This window comes from Leopardus geoffroyi, chromosome C2 (assembly GCF_018350155.1).
Source record: "Leopardus geoffroyi isolate Oge1 chromosome C2, O.geoffroyi_Oge1_pat1.0, whole genome shotgun sequence".
In the NCBI taxonomy this organism is placed as follows: Eukaryota; Metazoa; Chordata; class Mammalia; order Carnivora; family Felidae; genus Leopardus; species Leopardus geoffroyi.
Window position 1 is genome coordinate 88,179,959 of NC_059333.1, and position 20,325 is coordinate 88,200,283.

The window sequence follows — 20,325 nt, forward strand, 5'->3', positions numbered from 1 at the left end:
GAATTTGAAATCAATAAAGTTTTAGATGGGATATGCCAATTGGCTAATGAAAGTGATTTGGAAGCATAGGTATTCTGTAAGGGATATCATCTTTGTTGAATAATGTGGAGACTCAGAGCTCTGCTTCTGGGAGGTGTAAATAAAGTTTTGGGCCCTAAAGAAGGGACATGTGGCTTATAGGGAATATTAGCAGGGAGGCCGTTTTTAATCCATGGACAAATATGTGTAGGTTCTATTTGAGGATCAGTTCTGTGCTATGAAGGTTGGAGAATGGTATTCATCCTTCCTTCCATACACCTAGGATGAAATGTTAATGTTAAAAGGGGACTCAGTGATCAGCTGGTCACACATTCTAATCTTATAATTAAAGAAGTCAATAGACTAATTGAGAACCCTGAAGTCATCTAGTCACCATGTCTTGAAAGACATCTTTGCCTTCCAGCTCGGTGGTCTTCTTTACCTTTTACCCCTATAATCCTTTCCCAACTTTAGCATTCCTCAGTGTTATCAACAATACTCCAAAGCCATGGAAATGGGGGAGAAGGTACAGGCTGGGTATTTTCTCAGCTCTCTGCCATTTGAGTATCTGTGTAACCTTCGGGAAGTTACTTAACATCTCTAAGCCTCAACATTCTCTTCTATAGAATGGGAAAATAATAATGCTCCCTCCAATAGGATTGTAATAAAGATTAAATTAGCTAACCCATGCAAAGCATTTAAGACATTATTATTATTCCCAGTTCATTCTCCTTTAATAATGAGCATTTAATTGTGGATACATTTAAATTACTTGAAGGGGCCGTTGTTTTACTGGAACTTAGAGGGCACTAGTTAACTTCTTTTTGGTGTCTTTATTTTGAGATTTCTTCATTCTTCTCTGAAACATTAGTTGGGAATTTTTAATTACAAGTCTGAAAAAAAAAAATATAAGTCATCTTTGGATTACTTGAAGGGAAGCTCAAGAAATATTGAAGATTATAAATTTTCAGCTCCATGATTTTTCTATCATCTTGAGAATTATGTTTTTAGAGTAAGAGTCAAATTTTCCATCATATTTTCCAAATATTCAATAATATTGCTTGAAAGTTGTATGTGTTTGGATGTCAAAGGGACATTCTTTATAATCTCTTTAAATGCTGTAAATGTAGTGAATCATAGGTTTTTGGACCGCCATGGGCTTGTCAGCTTAGAACAGAACGCAAGAGGTATTCAAATCTTGCTGATGTCATGGATTTTTGTTTAAATTTTAATTACACATTTGAAGTCCTGATTATACCCTAAGGATTTATGTGCTTATGGAAAGTCAAACTATGAATTACAGTATTACAGGATATTTTCCACTTCATCAGATTAGTTTCACTATTCATTCCACAAATATGTTTTGTAAAATTTTCCAATTTGTAGAAAACTTTGATACTACATTACAAAAGGGTATTTAAATATAGATGAGAAAGATAGATGTGTGTCTTTCCCTTTTGATATTGATGTTAAATAAAAGATGGAATGTTTTTGTTTAAAATCAATCCCTCATTCCACCCCGCCCCCCTCAACACAATAAGTAAATGGCATTGTGAACAAAGTCTTCCTTTAGAGCTGTTATTCATTTTAAGTGTGTGTTAGGAAAAAAGTCTACTCTGTGTATAAAATCTAGCAAAAAATAAGAGAATTGTAAATAGAAAAATAAAACATGTAGAGGAGACAAATATTCTGTGCACATAGTTTTAAAATCCCAATGGGGAACACTTGTCAGAAAGAGAGACTACATACTCGTTAAGTTAAACATAAATTCCCAAAGAGTAACATTGCAATACGTTAATTTGCCACAGTAGATTTACCCACTGAAATCAGTCTACCAGTCTTGGCCAGCAAGTAGGATCTTAATTTTACCATCTAACAGTTGACTTGAAATAGAATAAAGATTTTCACATAAATATCTTAGTGACATAGACTTTCCTGGATTGCAGTGGTGCACCTACTCAACATTCAGTCAATTCACAGGTAATGAAACTCTTTGTAAGTGTTATCTCCTCACACAGTAGCAGGGTCTTAAATGGAAAAGGGCTCTGTTCATTTTCTATTTAAATCACAGGAAGAGATTATAGAATCAGTTGATGAAAACAGCTTATTTTTGGAAATCAGTTAAAAAATCTGAAGTTATGAATAGAAAATAATAAAAGAGAAATAACTGTCTGGGTTTTCTCCCTTCTTTACAGTGATATGGTAGAAATATAAGGAAAATGCTTAACATCCTTTAGTTAGGAAATCTGGTCCCTTCACTTGCTACAGGGCTCAGTTTTGAGTAAGAAAAGAAAGAACATTTTTGGCTGCAGCTTTAGTAAACAATGAATGATGAAAAATATTGCAGAAATGTCTTCAAGAGATCTGACAATTGAGAACACAGACCTTATCGCGTTGATATTGTCTACATTCCTCCACAAAGCTTGGCAAATGAATAACTGAGCCCTGTTTTGGCGGAACGAGAGAAGGAAGTACTAGTTCCAGCATCAAAACAAGATAATGAAAACAACCAACCAACACAAAACAGTTATTTCTTCTCCTGAATAATAAAGACATCATGTTTGCATATAGAACAGCTTTTGCATTATTGCTCTACATATAAGAATATATTAAGGAACTCATAACAGACTGCACATTACAAACTTAAGGTTCTTTGGTGAAGAATGAAAGAAAACAGTATTTGAGCTTTAAAGAAAATGATCTCATCCCTTTTGCTTTTATCTATTGATCCGTTGGATCCTCTCACAGAGCAGGGAGAGGTACTGTGTGAGTTTCACCATGGCTACAATCACCACGCCCCCAGCCATCATACATGTTGGCCAGAACAGTGAATGGAACAGCACGTTGGAACTGTAGAGTTTGGTGAGGATGACACTCTTCTGGTTTCCTTCTGGGTCGGAATAGCAGGAGAAGTGTTGATACTTCCTGAAGTTTTCCATGACAACATTCACCAGGGACATGGATTCTTCAAAATTTTTTCCACACTTAGGTATATAGGAGCACTGTGGAAAACGAGATAAACTGTCACCAGAAGATACTTTCTTTGTGTATTTATGTGTGTCTGGTTCTGGGAGGGGATGGGATATTGAGGTCAGCTTAATGAGCTGTGAAATAATCATGATGGTTTTTCTTTTCGTATTCAAACCAGTGCCTCCAGAAACCCTAAGATCTCACACAGTAATGAAGACAATGTTTTTAGGTATCTGACCCAGATGGACCTAAATAGTTCATCCATGTATAGTTTGATTATTGATTAGAATTGGATGACTCCAATGGATTCTTTTTACCGTAGCATGGTGAGTTTTAATTATTCCCTACTGAACACACTTTTCCATGGAATCAGAATGTCAATTTTTGTCTTTTGTCTATCCACGGCTGTCCATATAATATCAAAAGCTACCAGTTCTCTCAGGGAAAGTAGTTTATTCTCTTTTTGCCTGGCTTACTTTATTCAGCCAAGTCACCTTGGTCACCTTGCTATAGTAGCCAAGGAAATAGCTATACCTCTGGTGAGTTGCTGAAAAAGAATCCTGGAAAGGGTAGAGATACTGACTAGTTAAAGAGCCGTGATGAATTGTTCACGCTCAGTGAGCATGATAGCATGACAAAGCAACTTTTTCCATAAGCCAGGGAAAAATAAAACAGAACCAAATGAGTTTACTCTTCAAGCAGCGCTCATCTGAAAAATTACACTATATTTCCTTTGAACTTTTCCCCTCTCTTATTTTTACTGTTGTATCTCTTCTACATGTCTCTCCTTTCCTCCTACATACTTATATTCTTGGATTACTTTCTTTGTGTCTCTCTTTTTTCCCTGCCTTGTCCCGACTCCTCACCTCACTTTATATTTTCTGTTCTGTTCCCTCTGCCTGTCCTTTCTTTCTCTTCCCCACTTCTCTATGTACAGATGGAATTAAAGAACTTTGAGTTTTTATTATTTATTGCATATACTTTGGAGCGCATTTTTTCCTAATTTAAAAAGCAGTCTTCAAGGAGATGAAATCTCTGTGCCCCTTTTCCCTTGGCCTGTCAATGGGCAGTGACAAAACTAATTTTTTAAAAAGTTAGGAAAAAAGTGATTGAAAGAAATCTATTCAAACCCCCTCCCGCCCTCCCACCCCAGCCACCCTTACAGACAAAACTCATAGGGATCTGCACTAGGCCCTAACTCTTTGTTTTTCTAGATCCCAGGGCATTACATTCTTAGAAAATCGACCCCGACTACAAAACATATTTTTCTCTAGCCTGACCACAACACACATCCCAGATGAGCCCCAGTCAGAGCCCCTTGAAAAACCTGCCCCCTCTTGCTCCACTGGCCATGAGTTGACCCTGCCCCACATTCTCCCCAGAGCATAGCTGCAACCCTTTCACATCCTTCAAAACCCTTTAAAAGGCCCAGCCTAACAGAAACGTGGGCTGGCCTCTCTCCTCCCTTGAAGAGTAAATAAACTCTTGTCTTGCTTGTTGCTTCACTCTGTGCAATTCTTTGCCACCTGTGTCACTGGCCACCCTAACAGTGATTTAAGTCACTTTCCAGGGAGATGTGTGAGTCCTTAGCTAACTCTTTCCCCTCTTTATCATAATTGCCTTTCAACAGGAAAAAAAAAATCCCTGCCTTATTGTTATACACATTATCAAATGATTAATTTAACTGATTTTTCTGAATTGAATTGGTTTGTGACAAGATCACTGCTAATCTATATAATGTTTTGGTGTAAATTAGACAGCTGTGTCCCCTCTTTGGAACACTATTATTTTTCTGTCAAAAAATTGTCCTAAAACACTTATTTTATGAAAAAGCCTCACATATTTTACTGCTATTACCAATTTACAAGTTGTGCTTACAAATATTCACATCTATGACTTTTTATAGTGTGACTGGTATCCCAAAGGTTGTGCAGTGCACAACTCACACAACTGTATGTGGAGACACAAAATGAGGTGGGGTATTGTTGACCTTTAAGGTACATTCTGGAATTCCAGAACAATTTAGACCTGTAGATTTCACAGGAAAAATATATAAAAGAAATAGAATGGGTTTCGCTAATGGAGTATGTTTGGATTACTCTTTTTCCCTTATTTTGTTTACAGTGCTGTAATCATTGGATTCTTTGACTATAAACAGCAGGAAGATTCTTACTTAGTTAAGAATGGAGATGGAGTATGCTGGTATTTATTGTAAACCAGGCTTAAAGTAATGTTCTCATAGCAGGGCTGGTTGACACCTTCCCGTGTAATCAGCTAAGAATAAATGTGAGTACACTCATAAATATGAGTACAGCAGAGAGCTGGCACTAGAACAACATTAAGGGTCTGAAAGTAGCTCCAAAAAAGCAGAATTTCTCAGTGAGTTACAAGTTAGTACAAAATTAGCCTATGACTCCATGAAACAAATTTTCTACCAGTTGGATGCCTTTGGGATCAAAAGAGTTTAAGGCAGGATGGAGATACCTACCTTTGTTATTTTTTTCTTCTTCAAAGCTGCTCATGTCTTTTTAGCTTTAAAAAAATGTTTTCTGAAGCAAAGCATTAAAGACATCACAGACAAGCCATTTGTAGTTGAATTTGAACAGAGCCAATTTAGATCATAAATGCATCAGGCTTCTGTATATTTTTGTGCCAAGACAGTTTATAGTAGTAGTTTCAGTGGTTAACAGTACCAAATTATTGAAATGATCTCAGTAAAATTGGCATTCCATTAAAATGGAGTTTTTCTTATGCTCTTGTGAATTGATCTGGCTTAAAAAAATTTTTTTTTGAAGAAACATTTGTCAGTCAAATGACAATAATTCTGTCACTAGGTAAGATTCTTTCAAGTAAAATGAGATGTAAAGTATTAAAAAGGTTTTTTAAAATTTATTTTGAGACAGAGAGAGAGAGAGAATGAGCAGGGGAGGGGCACAGGGAGAGGGAGAGAGAGAATCCCAAGCAGACTCCGTGCTGTCAGCACGGAGCCTGATGCAGGGCTTGAGCCCACGAACTATGAGACCATGACCTGAGGCAAAATTAAGAGTTAGATGCTTAGCCAACAGAGCCACCCAGGCGTCCTGGTATAAAGTACTTTTGAGACTGTCTAGGAAGGATCTAGTACAGGTTTACTATTCCTTATTAAAGTTTCAAACTATCAGGGTCTCATATCGTTTGGAATGGCCAGATAAGGCATGTTCTATATAGATTGGACTGACTCTGCCGGTGTCAATCATTCATTTACTTTTATTATTGATGAATCCTTCTTTTGTCATGACCAATGCATGCGGTAGCATAATGAGCTCAAGCTGTGTTCAGGAGATCTGGTTACTGTGTTTCTATAGGCAATTTACTTGGCTCCTCAGAATCAACTTCTTTATCTGTACAAAGGGGTTAACAGAGCCTCCCGGGCAGGCTTTGTGTGAAGAGCAAATGATGAATATGCCTAAAGCCTCAATACATTTTCATTTATGTACTTTCTTATTGGAATATCACATTGTCCACATGATCTTCTAAAGTCTTCAACCAAATGCTGCATACTAAACTACGAAACTTCTAAGGAGGGCAAAATTATTAGTTACGTGGTTTTCACAGGGGGAGTGCCGTTCAATGGCTTTTATGTTATGGTCCTTGCTTTTGTGTCCCAGGAGAGTTGACATTATGCTGAATCCTACACTAGGATTCTAGGTTTCTGTCTCTATGGCTCAAACTTAGCCATGTGTACATTCCTGAGGCTGGTGTGAATTTGGGGTGAAGGTTTAATGATCTTATGATTTTATCGCATGCTTGGAGGATCATTTTCTGTGTTTGGTTTAAAATACGCAGAATGCATTTCAGCAAATGGAAACTTTACTAAGTGATCTATGGTTATTTGGAAAATATAATGTGGATTGAAAAGATAAAAATCCCAGCATTTTAAATCATTTCTTTTTTTAGTGGGAGGGGTGGGTTAAGAAAGATTTAACTTTTAGACTCTGCATGATATATATGATAAAGGAACATATGAGTTATAATTTTATACACACAACACACTTAAGTACTAATAAAAATATGGTAATTTTTTTACCATGGCCTTGAGTCATTCTTTCTTTTGTGTTTTAACATATGAATATATAAACCTTTCAAGCCTCTGAGTTGCTCATTCAGTGGAAGACATAGTCTCACATACCTGTTCTCAATCCTGAGTTTTGTTAACAAACCTCATTGCTTTCCCAAATCCCTTAAATTCTCTTTGGTATTGAAAACCATCAAGCTGGCTCAGGGTTATGGCCTTTCCTCTCTTAGCTGAAGAGACCTGGGTCCTGACAACTTGTCTTGTGGCCCTTACAATGCAATGAAGACCCAGCATTGCATATTTTCTACAATTCTTTGAAAAGTGGCTGAAAATTCGCTTTTATTAACCTCACTTCCAGAATCTTTGATATCACTGGAGTTATTTTTATTCTGATGATGGACAGAAGTTTTGAGGAACTATCTGTTGGGCTTTGCTTAGACATGCTTTGCTAAGCATGTATAAAGTAAATAGTGACAGGCCTTCACCCTAAACATAAAAGGTGTGGGGAGAAGTGGGGGGCAGTGGGAAGGGGATGGTTTGGCTGAGTAACCTCACTGGCCAGCCTCTCTTTTTTATATTGGTAGGAAAGGGGCTATCAATTCTCTGTATCACCTTAAGGGAAGGGTTTGTTCTTCATTTGTTCTTTTACAAAAAGAGAAGAGTTTTATTTCAGAGAGGGGTTAAAAGTTTAATGAAATCCAATCAATGTTGAATGTCTCTAATGTGCCTGATGGCATGCTAGACACAGGCATCAAAAACATAAATAATAGGGGCACCTTGGTGGCTCAGTTAGTTGAGCATCCAACTTTGGCTCAGGTTATGATCTCACGATTCATAAGTTTAAACCCTGCATTGCTCTCTGTGCTGATAGCTCAGAGCCTGGAGCCTAGCCTGCTTCAGATTCTGTGTCTCCCTTTCTCTGCCCTGCCCCCGCCCCCCATCCTCTCCTTCCTGCTTGTTTTCTCTCTCTCTCTCTCTCTCTCTCTCAAAAATAAGTAAACATTAAAAAAACATAAATAATACAAGGCAGATCATTAGAAAGAAACAGGAAGAGATTATAAAGCAAGGATGGGGTGATAACAGTGGGACCAGGAATGAAGCTAATGAGGTTTTCAGTAAAGATATATCCTCCATAGGGGGGACCACGAATTTGCTCTCAGAACTTGTTAGTAGCCAGGGCATCCTAAGCCCACCATGGCCATGAGATAAAAACATAAAGATTGCTCATGTGAAACATAGATATTCTTGGTTCTAGAGTCAGATGGAATTGTTTCTCGTGTCCTCAAACAACGAATGTCCTGCATGTGGTGATGAAGCTGGTCCACTGTGTGACATGCCAGGGTTTGTGTTCTGTGCTGGAGAAGAAGAAAGGATCCGCATGTTGAGAGAATATAGAGATCACCTGCTGGACCAGTCCACAAGTGTATTTTAAACTTTTGAGTTTTTTGGATATAAGTGATGGACAAAAGAGATGAGAGAGAGAGTCAGTCGGGATGTTGTTTTCTTTCCCTTTTGAGACTTCTTGTTCCTTATCGTGGCTTCTTAAAAAAAAGTGAATCCCAAAAAATCCCACAAAATCTGCTGTCTGCTTGATCTTGGCAAGCGGGACTGTTTGAATTGTTTGGAAGAGGAAAGGAAAACAGCATTCACACTCTGCTATGCGCTAATGTTCCTTTCAGTATCGAGACACAGGTCCCTCTGGAGAGAAGTGTTCCTTTCTTGTGTTTCCCAGAGCTGCCACGCTGTTACGGCATTTCTGCCTGATTTGAAGTGGAGAAGAAGCTAAAAGGACCCAGGAAGTCTACTAACTAAATACAAGCCATCTGAAGTCTTGAGATTAGTCAATACCCAAGATGGCTAAACCACAGAGGCATCCCCCTTCCCAGTTTACAGTGTATCCAGTTAGGATTAGAGTAAGTCAGACACGTCCTCTGACCTTGCCCTTTGACATGATCTTCTTTCTCAGCAGTTGGAAAGGAATAGATTATGTCTCCATGCTTTTCTTCTTGATGCTTAGTTCAGGCTCCTTTTGGGCACATTCTTTCATTTCTACACAAAGGTGCCCTGGGATGTCCCAGAATTCAGTTTTGGCAAGAAGTGACTAAACTTTGTCAATCATAAAAGCATTTCTGAATCTCTGGTCCATAGGTAGCTTCAGCAAAAGTCTCACAGATATCCTTCAATTTAAAGTGCTAATTATGGGGATTTCATACGTCACACTTCCAGGCATGTCTTCTGCCCCCTTTCAGGGTTCACTTCTATCTGTTTAGTATCTATTCTTGGAAACTGGTGATGAATACACAGCCCTGACCTTCCCCATGGATCACAGATAATTCTGTGTGCGATGGCCTTTTGATTCTAAGCAGCTCTTGGGATATGATGGAATGGCATGGATTCTCACCTGTGCACTAAAACGTATTATCAGAGGATAAATATTTCATAGAATTAGATTTTTCATCCTCTCAAGGGGATGCTCTCATGTTTTCCTCTTTAACAGTAGGATGAGATGAAGAGACTTCGAGTTTTATTCAGACCTAATTAGCGAATGTGTGACTTTAGGAAAATTATTTCATTTTCTGAGCTCAGTTCCATTACTGAAAAAAGTGGAGATAATAGTGGTACCTAAAATGTGGGGTTGCTGCTGTAATTAAATAAGTGAGTTCAGGGGCGCCTGGGTGGCTCAGTCGGTTAAGCGTCCGACTTTGGCTCAGGTCATGATCTCACGGTCTGTGAGTTGGAGCCCCGTGTCGGGCTCTGTGCTGACAGCTCAGAGCCTGAAGCCTGTTTCAGATTCTGTGTCTCCCTCTCTCTCTGGCCCTCCCCCGTTCATGCTCTGTCTCTCTCTGTCTCAAAAATAAAATAAACGTTAAAAAAATAAGTGAGTTCATGTAAAATATTTAATATGATACAGTGCCTGGAACATTGTAAACTCTTGATAAAATCTGACTGTTGTTTTAGGAGTATGGTTTTAGTCAGGATTAAATGAGATGATTTTTGTAAAGTTCTTAGCATAGTGCTGGGGACACTATATATGGCAGACATTTGACAAATATCGGATTCTTTTCTTTCCTGTCTAGATTTTCAACTTCACTCGTGTTTCTTCCCTTTTACCCTTACCCTACCAATACAATGTAGAGGACTTCAGTGCTTCCAAACTTTGCTTAGGATTTTGGGATCTTACAGCATCTAAATTCAAAGCTACATAAAGTCTTGTTCTGCCACTGTCTGGAGACATTTTTAGTTGTCACAATTGGAGAGGGGAGGATGCTAGACATCTAGGGGGCAGAGACCAGGTATCCTACATTGAACAGGACACAAGCCACCCTCACAGAATGACAAAGAGTTATCTCCTGCGCCCCCACATCCCCAAATATCGATAGTGCTGAGGTTGAGAAATCCCTGTCTAGATACGTATATTCTCTGCATTTTGTAAACCCCAAAGGCTTCAAAATGGGTGACAAAGTGAGGGACAATGGTGAGTTTGGAGTTGCAAATAATTGATTAGTTTATAGAACTTATTACATCAATAATAGCTGTCCTCCCTATGACAATTGTACATAAAATATAATATAATATGGTACTATCCCACATAACCAAAGAATGGATGTGATATTGTGATTTATAATAAGAAATAAATATTTGTTCTTTGTCCCTGTTTCTGGAACAGAGCTCCTAAAACTCTTGGAATTTCCTAAGTGATAAGAGCTATAAAGGCGTCTTTTGTTAGATTAATAAGGTGACTTTGGGACCACACTTACGGATTGGGGCTGGCTGCCAGGAGAACCACCTATGTGATTAGAGTATTAGAATGTTCAGTCTTACCCCCCTGACCTCCTGGGAGAAGGGCTGGAGAGTGAATCAACTGCCAATGGCTGATGGATTAATTAATCATGCCTATATAATGAAGCCTCCATAAAAACCCGAAGGACAGGGTTAGGAGAGCTTCTGGGTTGGTGAACGCATGGAGATCTGGGGAGAATGGCATGCTTGGAGCTCTGTGCCCTTCCCCATACTTTGCCCTATATGTCTCTTGCATCTGGATGTTCCTGAGTTCTATAATTTTAAAACAACCTGGGAATCGAATAAGCAAAATGTGTCTCTGCATCTGTGAGCTACTCTAGCAAATTAATTGAACTTAAGGAAGGGGTTGCTGGAATCTCTGACAACCTGGGCTTGTGGCTGGCATCTGAACTCAAGGTGGGGGCAGTCTTTTGGAACAGGATCTTAATGTAAGGAATCTAATGCTATCTCTGGGTAGATAGTGTCAGATTTGAGTTGAATTGTAGGACACTCAGCTGGTTTTGGAGGATTACTTGATGGTGTGGGAAACACCATCTCTTCCCGCCCCACACACATTGGCATTGAGTTCAGAACCCCTTTAATGGATATGTTTTCTTGTTTTATACCAAATTTCATTTTAAATCCACTCTCAAACTACAGAGTCATGTTTTGAGAATCCCTGGTGGGCAGAATAGGTTTTAAACTTCCAAAGGAGATCAGCATTGAGGAATTTAACAACCATAGTGAATTAATCGTCAGCCACTGTTTGTGATTCCTCTGACGGCCTTGTGGCCTTGAGAGGCAGGGGCCCTTGAGCCCACTTGCAGTAAACAGGAACAGTCAGCCAATTGCTCTACAAGAGCATGCCAGCTTATCAGCTTAAGCAGCTCCAACTGTAATATTGACAAGAGGCTGGGCACTGGGTTTAAAGGCTTAAAAAAAAAAAGAATATGAGAGAGATTGAAAATTTAAAAATAAAATTCTTTTGGATATTTTCTACAAAGATACAGACAGCCTGACTGATATCCTTTTGCCTCCTGTTTTCTCAGATCAAACATGGTCAGTGGTGCCTTATGTATCTCAAGAAAACGATGCCCATTTCTTGGCAACTCTGGGGCAGACTGTAAGCTTGTGGGAGGGTAATAGGAAGGAGAGCTCCACATAGAGAATATTTTTATGTTTTCTATAGGAATATCCTGAATACTCCCCATGTTGCATGAAGATTGTGGTTTAATGACCTTCTGATGTGGAGGTAACTGTATTTTCAATATATATACTTGTTTTTTTTCTAAATGTTTATTAATTTTTGAGAGAGAGACAGAGACAGAGACAGAGACAGAGACAGAGTGCGAGCAGGGGAGAGGCAGAAAGAGAGGGAGGCATAGAATCTGAAGCAGGCTCCAGGCTCTGAGTTGTTAGCAGAGAGCCCTACGCGGGGTTTGAACTCACAAATTGCGACATCATGACCTGAGTCAAAGTCAGATGCTTAATTGATTGACTTAACTCAGGTGCCCCCCAAATATGCTTCTGATTAAAGGCAGAGGACAGCTGTCCAGAGCGTGAAGAGCTGTGGGGCCAGAAGGGTGAGCCACCTTTGGTGCCACCTTTCCCTTGGGAGTATATGCTGATTCTAGAAGGGGACTGAAAGCCTAGAAAGCCGAACAGAATTTTTGACAGCCTTGCAGAGGTAGGGGCAGGAACCATCATTGACGATCTATCAGGTAGGGGCCCCAATGACCCCCCCCCATTCACTGTATTGGGACCTTGAAAGGACTGCATTCTAGGAATAATGGCAACCTGAAGTATATCTCCAAAGGGACTTCAATTCAGACTTGTATATCTCAGTTTCTGAAGTCAGAATGACATGATCACGCATGGCTCATACATTCAGGAACCTGGCAGAAACAAATAGAAATACTATTTGGAAAAGATGACATCATGACATCATCCCAGGCTTAAAATTATTTTTATAAATAATTTTGCAAATGTGACACCTGATAAGAAATAACCAGATATTACAAGACAAACATGAAAACATACAAGAGAAGAAAAGAAAAGAACACATTAGTGTCTCTGGATATTGAAGTCATCAAGATAAACTTTAAAATAACTATAATTTTACTTTTAATGTTGAAGGATTTAAAAGACAAGCATGAGATATTTCATAAAACTAGAAATGATAAAACAGACTCAAATGGATATTCCCAAAATGAAAAATACAATACGAGAAACTAAGAACCCAATGGGTAGGTTTAACAGTAGGTTTGTCAAAGCTGAGGAATGAATTACAAATTAGAAGATAGGTCAGTATTGGGGATGAAGCACTGAGAGATTAAACAGAGGATAGCTACAAAAAAGAGAGATATGGCCAGTATGAGTGCCAAAAGGAGAAACAGGAGCGAATCAAAGTAGAGAATATTTGATGAAATACTGACTGAGAACTTTCTGAAATTGAGGAAAAACATCAAGGAACAGCAAAAGAAGCCTTGGGAAGCAGTAAGCAGGCTAAATAAAAATAAATGCACTCTCTGCCACTTATAGAAAACCAAATAAAGTGATCTGTAAAATAAACCAAGATTAGCTTCAAAGAAGCGGCAATTAGACTGAGAGTTGATTTCTAAATAGTAATAAAGCTTACCAGAAGACAATGGAATGTTTCTGATGTGCAGAAACAAAATAACAGCCAAGTTCAGATTTTAGGCTCAGTGAATGTATCCTTCAAGAATAAAAATGAAATAAAAATATTTTCAAACAAATGAAAGCTGAGATAATTCTTTAGAGCAGATACTGCACTAAGCAAATACTAAAGAGTATTCTTTATGTAATAGAAAAATGATCCTAGATGGAAAAACAGAGATAAAGGAAGGAATGAATGATAATAAAAATAGAGAATCATGAGGACACATCTAAATGAATATCTACCACCTACAAAAACAATAATAATGTCTGCATGAATTTAAAGTGTATATAGAAGGGGCGCCTGGGTGGCTCAGTCGGTTGAGCGTCTGACTTCGGCTCAGGTCATGATCTCGTGGTCTGTGAGTTCGAGCCCCATGTCGGGCTCTGTGCTGACCGCTCAGAGCCTGGAGCCTGTTTTGGATTCTGTGTCTCCCTCTCTCTCTGCTCCTCCCCCGCTTGTGCTCTCTGTCTCGCTCTCAAAAATAAATAAACATTAAGAAAAAAAAGTATATATAGAATAAAATAATAATATATACCTTGGGAAGATAGTAAGTAGGAGTTAAGATGTTTTAATGTCCTTAGTCAAGATCACAAGTTGTAATCTGTAGGCTAAATCCTAAAAGAATACTAATACAAAAGATAACATCCAAGAAAAAAAGGGGGGAATGAGATTATAAAATAATCCAGTGAGGAAAATGTGGTCTTTCCATAAATTGACTTGGTCAAATGGCTATCCACATGAGAAAAAAAGAGAAAGCCAGAAACCAGGCTGGAGGGAAGGTGGGTGGGGGATGGTTCTAAATGGGTGATAGGCATTAAGGAGGGTACTTGTGATGAGTACTTGGTGTTACATGTAAGTGATGAATCACTAAATTCTACTCCTGAAACCAATACTATACTCTATGCTAACCAACTTGAATTTAAATAAAGTCTTGGGAAGCCAGGGGGTGAGGGTGTGTGGGGAGTGGCGGGTGTGGTGGTGGGAGGTGGTGGCTGGAGGGTGGGGGTGTGTGTGGGGTGGGGGCAGTGGAAAGAAACCACTTTCATAAAAATCAATTCCTGGCAGATCGTATTCTAAATGCGAAAGGAGAAATAATGATATTTCTCAAAGATAATTTAGGAGAGTGAATTCATGAACTCAGGATAGGTAAAGACTCTTAAACAGGACAAAAAAAAAATACCAGAAAAACAAAACAAACCAAAAAAACCTCCCCCAAACCCAAACACCAAAACAACAACCACCACAACAGCAAAAACAGACTGACAAAAAAATTTGTCTATTCTGAAATTAGAAAGCTCTTTCATTCAAAGACATCATGAAGAAATTGAAAAGGCCACAGAATGAGAGAAGTTATTTACAATGCATGTAACCAACAGAGGTTCATATCTAGTTATAGAGAATTCCTACAATGAATATGAAGAAGAAATAATCTGATAGAAAAATGGACAAGGGACTTCAACAGACATTGTACAAAAAAGAACATCCAAATGGCCAATAAATAAATGAAAAGGAATGTGACAATATTAGTCATCAGAATCCCAAAGAAATATCAGTACATTAGCTAAAGTTAAAATTGCAGATGATAGCGATGTCAGTAAGGATTTGAAACAATAAAAACTCTCATATCTTTAGAGTTGGTGGGAGTGTAGCTGGGCAGGCACTTTGGAAAACCATTTGATATTATCTACTAAACTTTCAGATGTGTGTACCCTCTGATCTAGATATTTCATTCCCAGGTTTATATCTGACAGAAATGTGCATGCTTGTGCACCAAGAGACATATACAAGAATATTCATGGCAGAATTATTTGTAATAGCCCCAAACTGTACAGGACTAAAAATGTCCATCAACAGTAGAATGGATAAATAAAGTGGCATGGTCATACAGTGGGATATGATACCGTAATGGAAATGAATGAACCTTCACCAAGTGGAATGGCTCTAACAAACCTAAGTATTATGTGAAAGAAGTCAGACACAAAGGGAAATATTCTGTATAATTCCATTTATATCAGGTTTAAAAACCAGGCAAAACTAAAAGATAATGTTTCAGGATATAGGCTTAGGTGCTGACACTACAAAGAAAAATTTAAAAAAGTAATTACCATATTGTCAGGATGGTTGTTATCTTTGGCAAGAGACAGACTATTATTGAGAGGGTGCGTCAGGGGTATTTTTGCGGTGCAGGAAATGTTTTATTTCTTTACCCTCGTGGTGGTCTCTGTGATAAATACTTGAGCTGCACTCTTTGATTTCTTGCATGTTTCTGTATGTTATAATCCACGGTTAAAAACAAGGTAAGGGGGCAAATAAACCAAACAATGACCTAGTATCATGCTGACAACAGACAGATACTGGTCCTAAATTTTTAACTGAGACTTTCTATGGTAGGTTCACTCCCTGTTTATAGCCTAAATAATGAATTCACAGGGCTGTAGTGATAAAATGTCAAAATGAGGAAAGGGAAATTTGTCCTACTTTTTGATGCCTCTTCAACTTTGGCCAGTTTCCAGTTCCACAGAGATCTGAGAGTTTTATAGGCATTTGCCATTACAGGTCAGTTTTGATTTAAAGATCTGACTTGAGGGAAGATCTTGAAAAACAAACACTTGTGCAAAAGCCAAGCTTTATGTATTTGCAGAACAGGGTTAGGATTGGTATTACTTGTAGCTGCCACAAACGAAAGGAAATCAGAGCAGACATTTCCAAACGATGGTCTCTGAAATATTCATTATGTTCAGTCCTCAGAGATATCTGCAAGGATTCTTTCAAGTTATTGTGGCCAAAATGCAAGGTGGATTTTCTTACTTTGTGTCCATATAACACAAAACAGGTCCTATGTTCTAGTGTCTAATTTCCAAACTACTGCATTTTTTTTCAATACATGTAACCTGTATCATTTAGGTGCTGATAATTGTGATGGAAATAAAAGTTTTTACAGAAACAGTACGGTTCATGAGGCTTGTATCCTAGTAACGAGAGCCAGTTATCCTACTGGAGAGTGACATCAGGTGGTCTTAGCATATCTAAATTGCTACCGTAAATCCTATACTCAATATATTTAACTTAACATTGATAATAGCAGGTTGGTCCTGCTGACACGTTACTCATCATCTCAGACCTTAGAAATGCAAGTGTTCTGTACAGCTTTCACACAACACACTTTTGTTGTCCATCTACCTTGTGGAGTTGGATATATCGGCGCTAGAAAATTCAGCCTCTCTGAACTTAGTGCATATGAGGAGAGAAACACAGACACACACACCGTGACCATGGATTGGAGGTGTCCCCTGTGCCAAGCACCATGGTCTGCTCCACACTTTACATACACAGCTCTGATTCTCCAAATGACTTTGCAAGATGGCCATTGTTATGTTTCTCCTTTTAGAGAAAAGGAAGCTGAAGCTCCGAGGGATTAAGTTATGTCCCTGTGGCAAGCAAAAGGCAGTTTTACCCTAGTGCTCTCAGGTATATGACGAATACCTCTTTTTTGTTTTTTTTGTTTTTTTGTTTTTGTTTTGGCTTGTACCACTTGGACTAAGCTGCATGTTTGCTTTGAACGACCTAGTCTATTTGTGTAGAAATGATAGAATGTTTACTCTCCTAGATGAAAGTAAAGGGTAAATCCACACTACCACAAAATGGGGGAATGATCTGTCCACAACATGCACAGAAAATAAATGTCTCCCAGGCAAGAGTCAAATAGTTCTGTGAATGGATGAGGCAGGGCCCGCTTTCCAGTGGTATTTTCCTTTGAAATGCCGGCATGGGAGGACTTCAGACGGCCGAGTGCAGGAGCTCTGTGGGGGTGACCGAAATGCAGTGTGTGTGTGTGTGTGTGTGTGTGTGCGCCAAGCTCCTACCTTCTGATTGATTTTCATGGTCTCTTCGGTGTGGTAGAGAAGGAGCTTTTCACCAGAAGAAGTCAGGTTAACGTACACCTGGAGGCAGGGGTACTGAGAGAGTTTCCAGCAGTCTGGACCACAGCTGAAGGAGCAGTTAAATGTTTCTGTGATGGACGCATTCACCAAGGTGCATTGAGACTCCTCAGTCCACACGCTACAGAGAGAGGGGAGAATAAACACAGGCCCAGACACTAAGGGCGAGGAAGGCATAATCAGAGGGGATCATCTGTTAGCTCCTTAACCTGAAGAATCCAAATCTATCGTGCAATCTATTTGTTAGAGTTTATGCCTTTGAATTGAGCAGCTTTAGGCAAAGTACAATATAAAGATGGATAAACTGCCTGGCACCTGAAAACTTCCAGTGACTTCTATCAGATGTACTATAATATCCAATGCTTGATTTAAGTTAGATTTTTACTTTTTTATCAAATTCGCTGGTAAGCATAAGGCATCTTTTATATCACACCTGTAATCACCCTGCATTCCTATCTTGTCAGCCGTCACACCCCAGTCCTCACCTCTGCAGTGTCTGCCTAGTTTGTAGGTAGCAGAGGTGTAAGAGAGAAGCGGAAGGAAGATGGCAGACGGGTGGGCGGACTTGACATCTAACTTGATAGATACGAGGTCAGTGATACATTTCTTTGTATGGTCTTTCTAATAAGGGAGAAAAGATAACTCCACCCTTTCATTGTACCAAAACCGATCACTTGTAGCATCTGTCTTCACCCTAACTGGTGTTTTGTATACATTTCCAAAACTTTATAGGTTGGGTATTGAATTTTTTTAAGGTGAGTTTACTGAGAGTCAGAGAAATCAGGAAACATTCAAGGGCACACAGCTAGTAAAGCGATGGAAATGGTGATTCTACCCAGTCCGGCATTTCTCTAAGGCCCAGGCTTATTCCGTGGTACTGCGCTGACACCCTTTGAACACAGTGGAAGAGAGGCCTTTCCATGGAGATAATGGGTTCATGTCAGTGCCCTGGGAACCTCTATTAGAAAGATCAAAAAAGAAAAAGTAAACAAACCTCCGGCTGCCCATTGGCCAGTTTTCCTTCTAAAATACATGTAATTTTATGATCAAGGGTAACATTTGTGATTAAGAAGAGACACACAAGCAATCAAAGTTTTGCCTCTGGGTATAAGCTGATTACCATTGTGATCGGAAAACAGCACATTTTCTTCACAGATGAATACCCTTTCCTTTTGCTGGACATGTGTTGACTTCCCTTTTCATGTCCAGTTTTATGCCGGAGGCAGGTTACTGGCCCTGACCCCCTCTGGCGTGGCAAATTGTATTTTCCTAGGATATGGATGGTCAGATTTTGCTTATACAAAGGGGAAAAAAAAGTCTTAGATGGTTCTAAGCACAGATGTGAAGATCTGAAAGCGGTTTTGGAAACAGTGAACACTCAGGCCTGAGGCATCAGCGCTTTCATTGAGAAGGAGCACAGCTGAAGGCATCAGAGACACAGAGCAGAGCAACCACAAATGGGAAAGATGATGCCTTAATTTTAGCAAATTACTGTCTTTCAGCTAGATTTTGCTTCTAAAATGAAAGTATTAATTTAGGTGGATAAATGAATGCCACAAAATGGTTTGATTCTCTTTCAGATCGAAATCTCAATTTTCCATTTGAAAGGGCTTCATTCCTTTGAGCCAAACCACTGTGAGACTTTCCCCATTAGTTACAGCAATGCTGGTCTCCCCTGTGCTCAAAGTGTCCAATGTATGGACAACAGTTAGCTAGAGAGGCTGTGGGGATTTATCATGTGGCTTACTCAGGGGGAATACACTTGCTGTCTCAGTATTTAATTGCCTCCCTATCTATTCAGTAAACCTAGGGCAAATATTAAAATGAAAGGAGTTCAAAATCTGCTACTGTTAAAAGTTGATGCATAGCAGTATTTCTCAGCCTTGACAGCATGTTAGGATTGCCTGGGGGAACTTTGAAAGATGTTGGTGACTGGGTCCTACTATATGCCATTAAATCTGACCTTCTGGGAGGATGGGGGAGGGGTGACTGAGCATCAGTATTTTTTAAAGTTTCTCAGGAAGTTTAAATGTGCAGTTGAGAACCACTGATATGTGGGGTGATGAAGAGGGGTGTGGGCTGGAAAAGAATGATGGTGGAGAACAGAGGTGTGAAGAGGCAAGAATAGGGACTCTGGGATTAGTGGGATGGGGGTTTGAATCTTACCTCTGCCATATGCTAGAGTTGTGTGATACCAGGCAAATTAGATTTATCTTGAGCCTCAGTTTTGCCATTCTTATAAGGAGCATATTCGTATCATACTGCCTTTATAACATATGTGTGAGCGTTAAGCAAGTCATGTATGGGAAGGGAAGTTCCTGCACATAGTAGGTAGTACTATTTTTATCATTATTATTCGGTAGCATTATTAAAAAATGTTACATGCCAGTCACTGCTAATAGTTATTATTGGGAAAGGAGGTGAGGAAGAGGACTTGAGGGTTGATAAGCTATGGGAGAGGAAGGAGAAGGAGAAGGCGAACGACCGTGTCCCAACCACCCAATGGCATTACCTCTGCATGTATGAGCGCAGGAGTGTGATTCCCAGCAGAAAGTACATCATGATGGAGCAGACCATCATGGCCAGTCCCAGGAGAATGGCCCGGTCCTCTCCTGCTTTCAGTGCTGTGACAGTTTTCCTTTTGTCCAGGAGGTCGTGGTCCCTGATTTTTTGGTAAATATTTCTGAGGTTGAAAATAATACAGTCTTACATGAAGTTCACAGTTAATCAGCACACTCCTAGAGAGTGGGTAAGTTTCTGCCCATGCTTTCCTTCCTTTTTAGAGGAGCCCTCTAAACCTACCTGAATGCAATTGGATCCCACCATGTGACAACTATCTCCCAACACACACACGCACCAACCTTGAGCAGAAACAAGTCCCCCTT

General features: G+C 39.3%; 1 protein-coding gene across 2 annotated transcripts in view; it reads right to left on the reverse strand.

Annotated features, from left to right (window-relative positions):
* Positions 1–1,216: 1,216 nt before the first annotated feature.
* The window catches only part of KCNMB2 (potassium calcium-activated channel subfamily M regulatory beta subunit 2), a 237,676-nt gene continuing 218,567 nt past the window's right edge, over positions 1,217–20,325 (reverse strand). For both annotated transcript variants that reach the window (XM_045502919.1, XM_045502918.1), the window contains 3 exons: positions 19,953–20,123; positions 17,366–17,561; positions 1,217–3,020 (listed from right to left, as the gene is read on the reverse strand). In XM_045502919.1, coding sequence (XP_045358875.1) covers positions 2,736–3,020; positions 17,366–17,561; positions 19,953–20,123 — 652 coding nt within the window. In that variant the 3' untranslated portion in view covers positions 1,217–2,735. The remainder of the gene's footprint in view (positions 3,021–17,365; positions 17,562–19,952; positions 20,124–20,325) is intronic.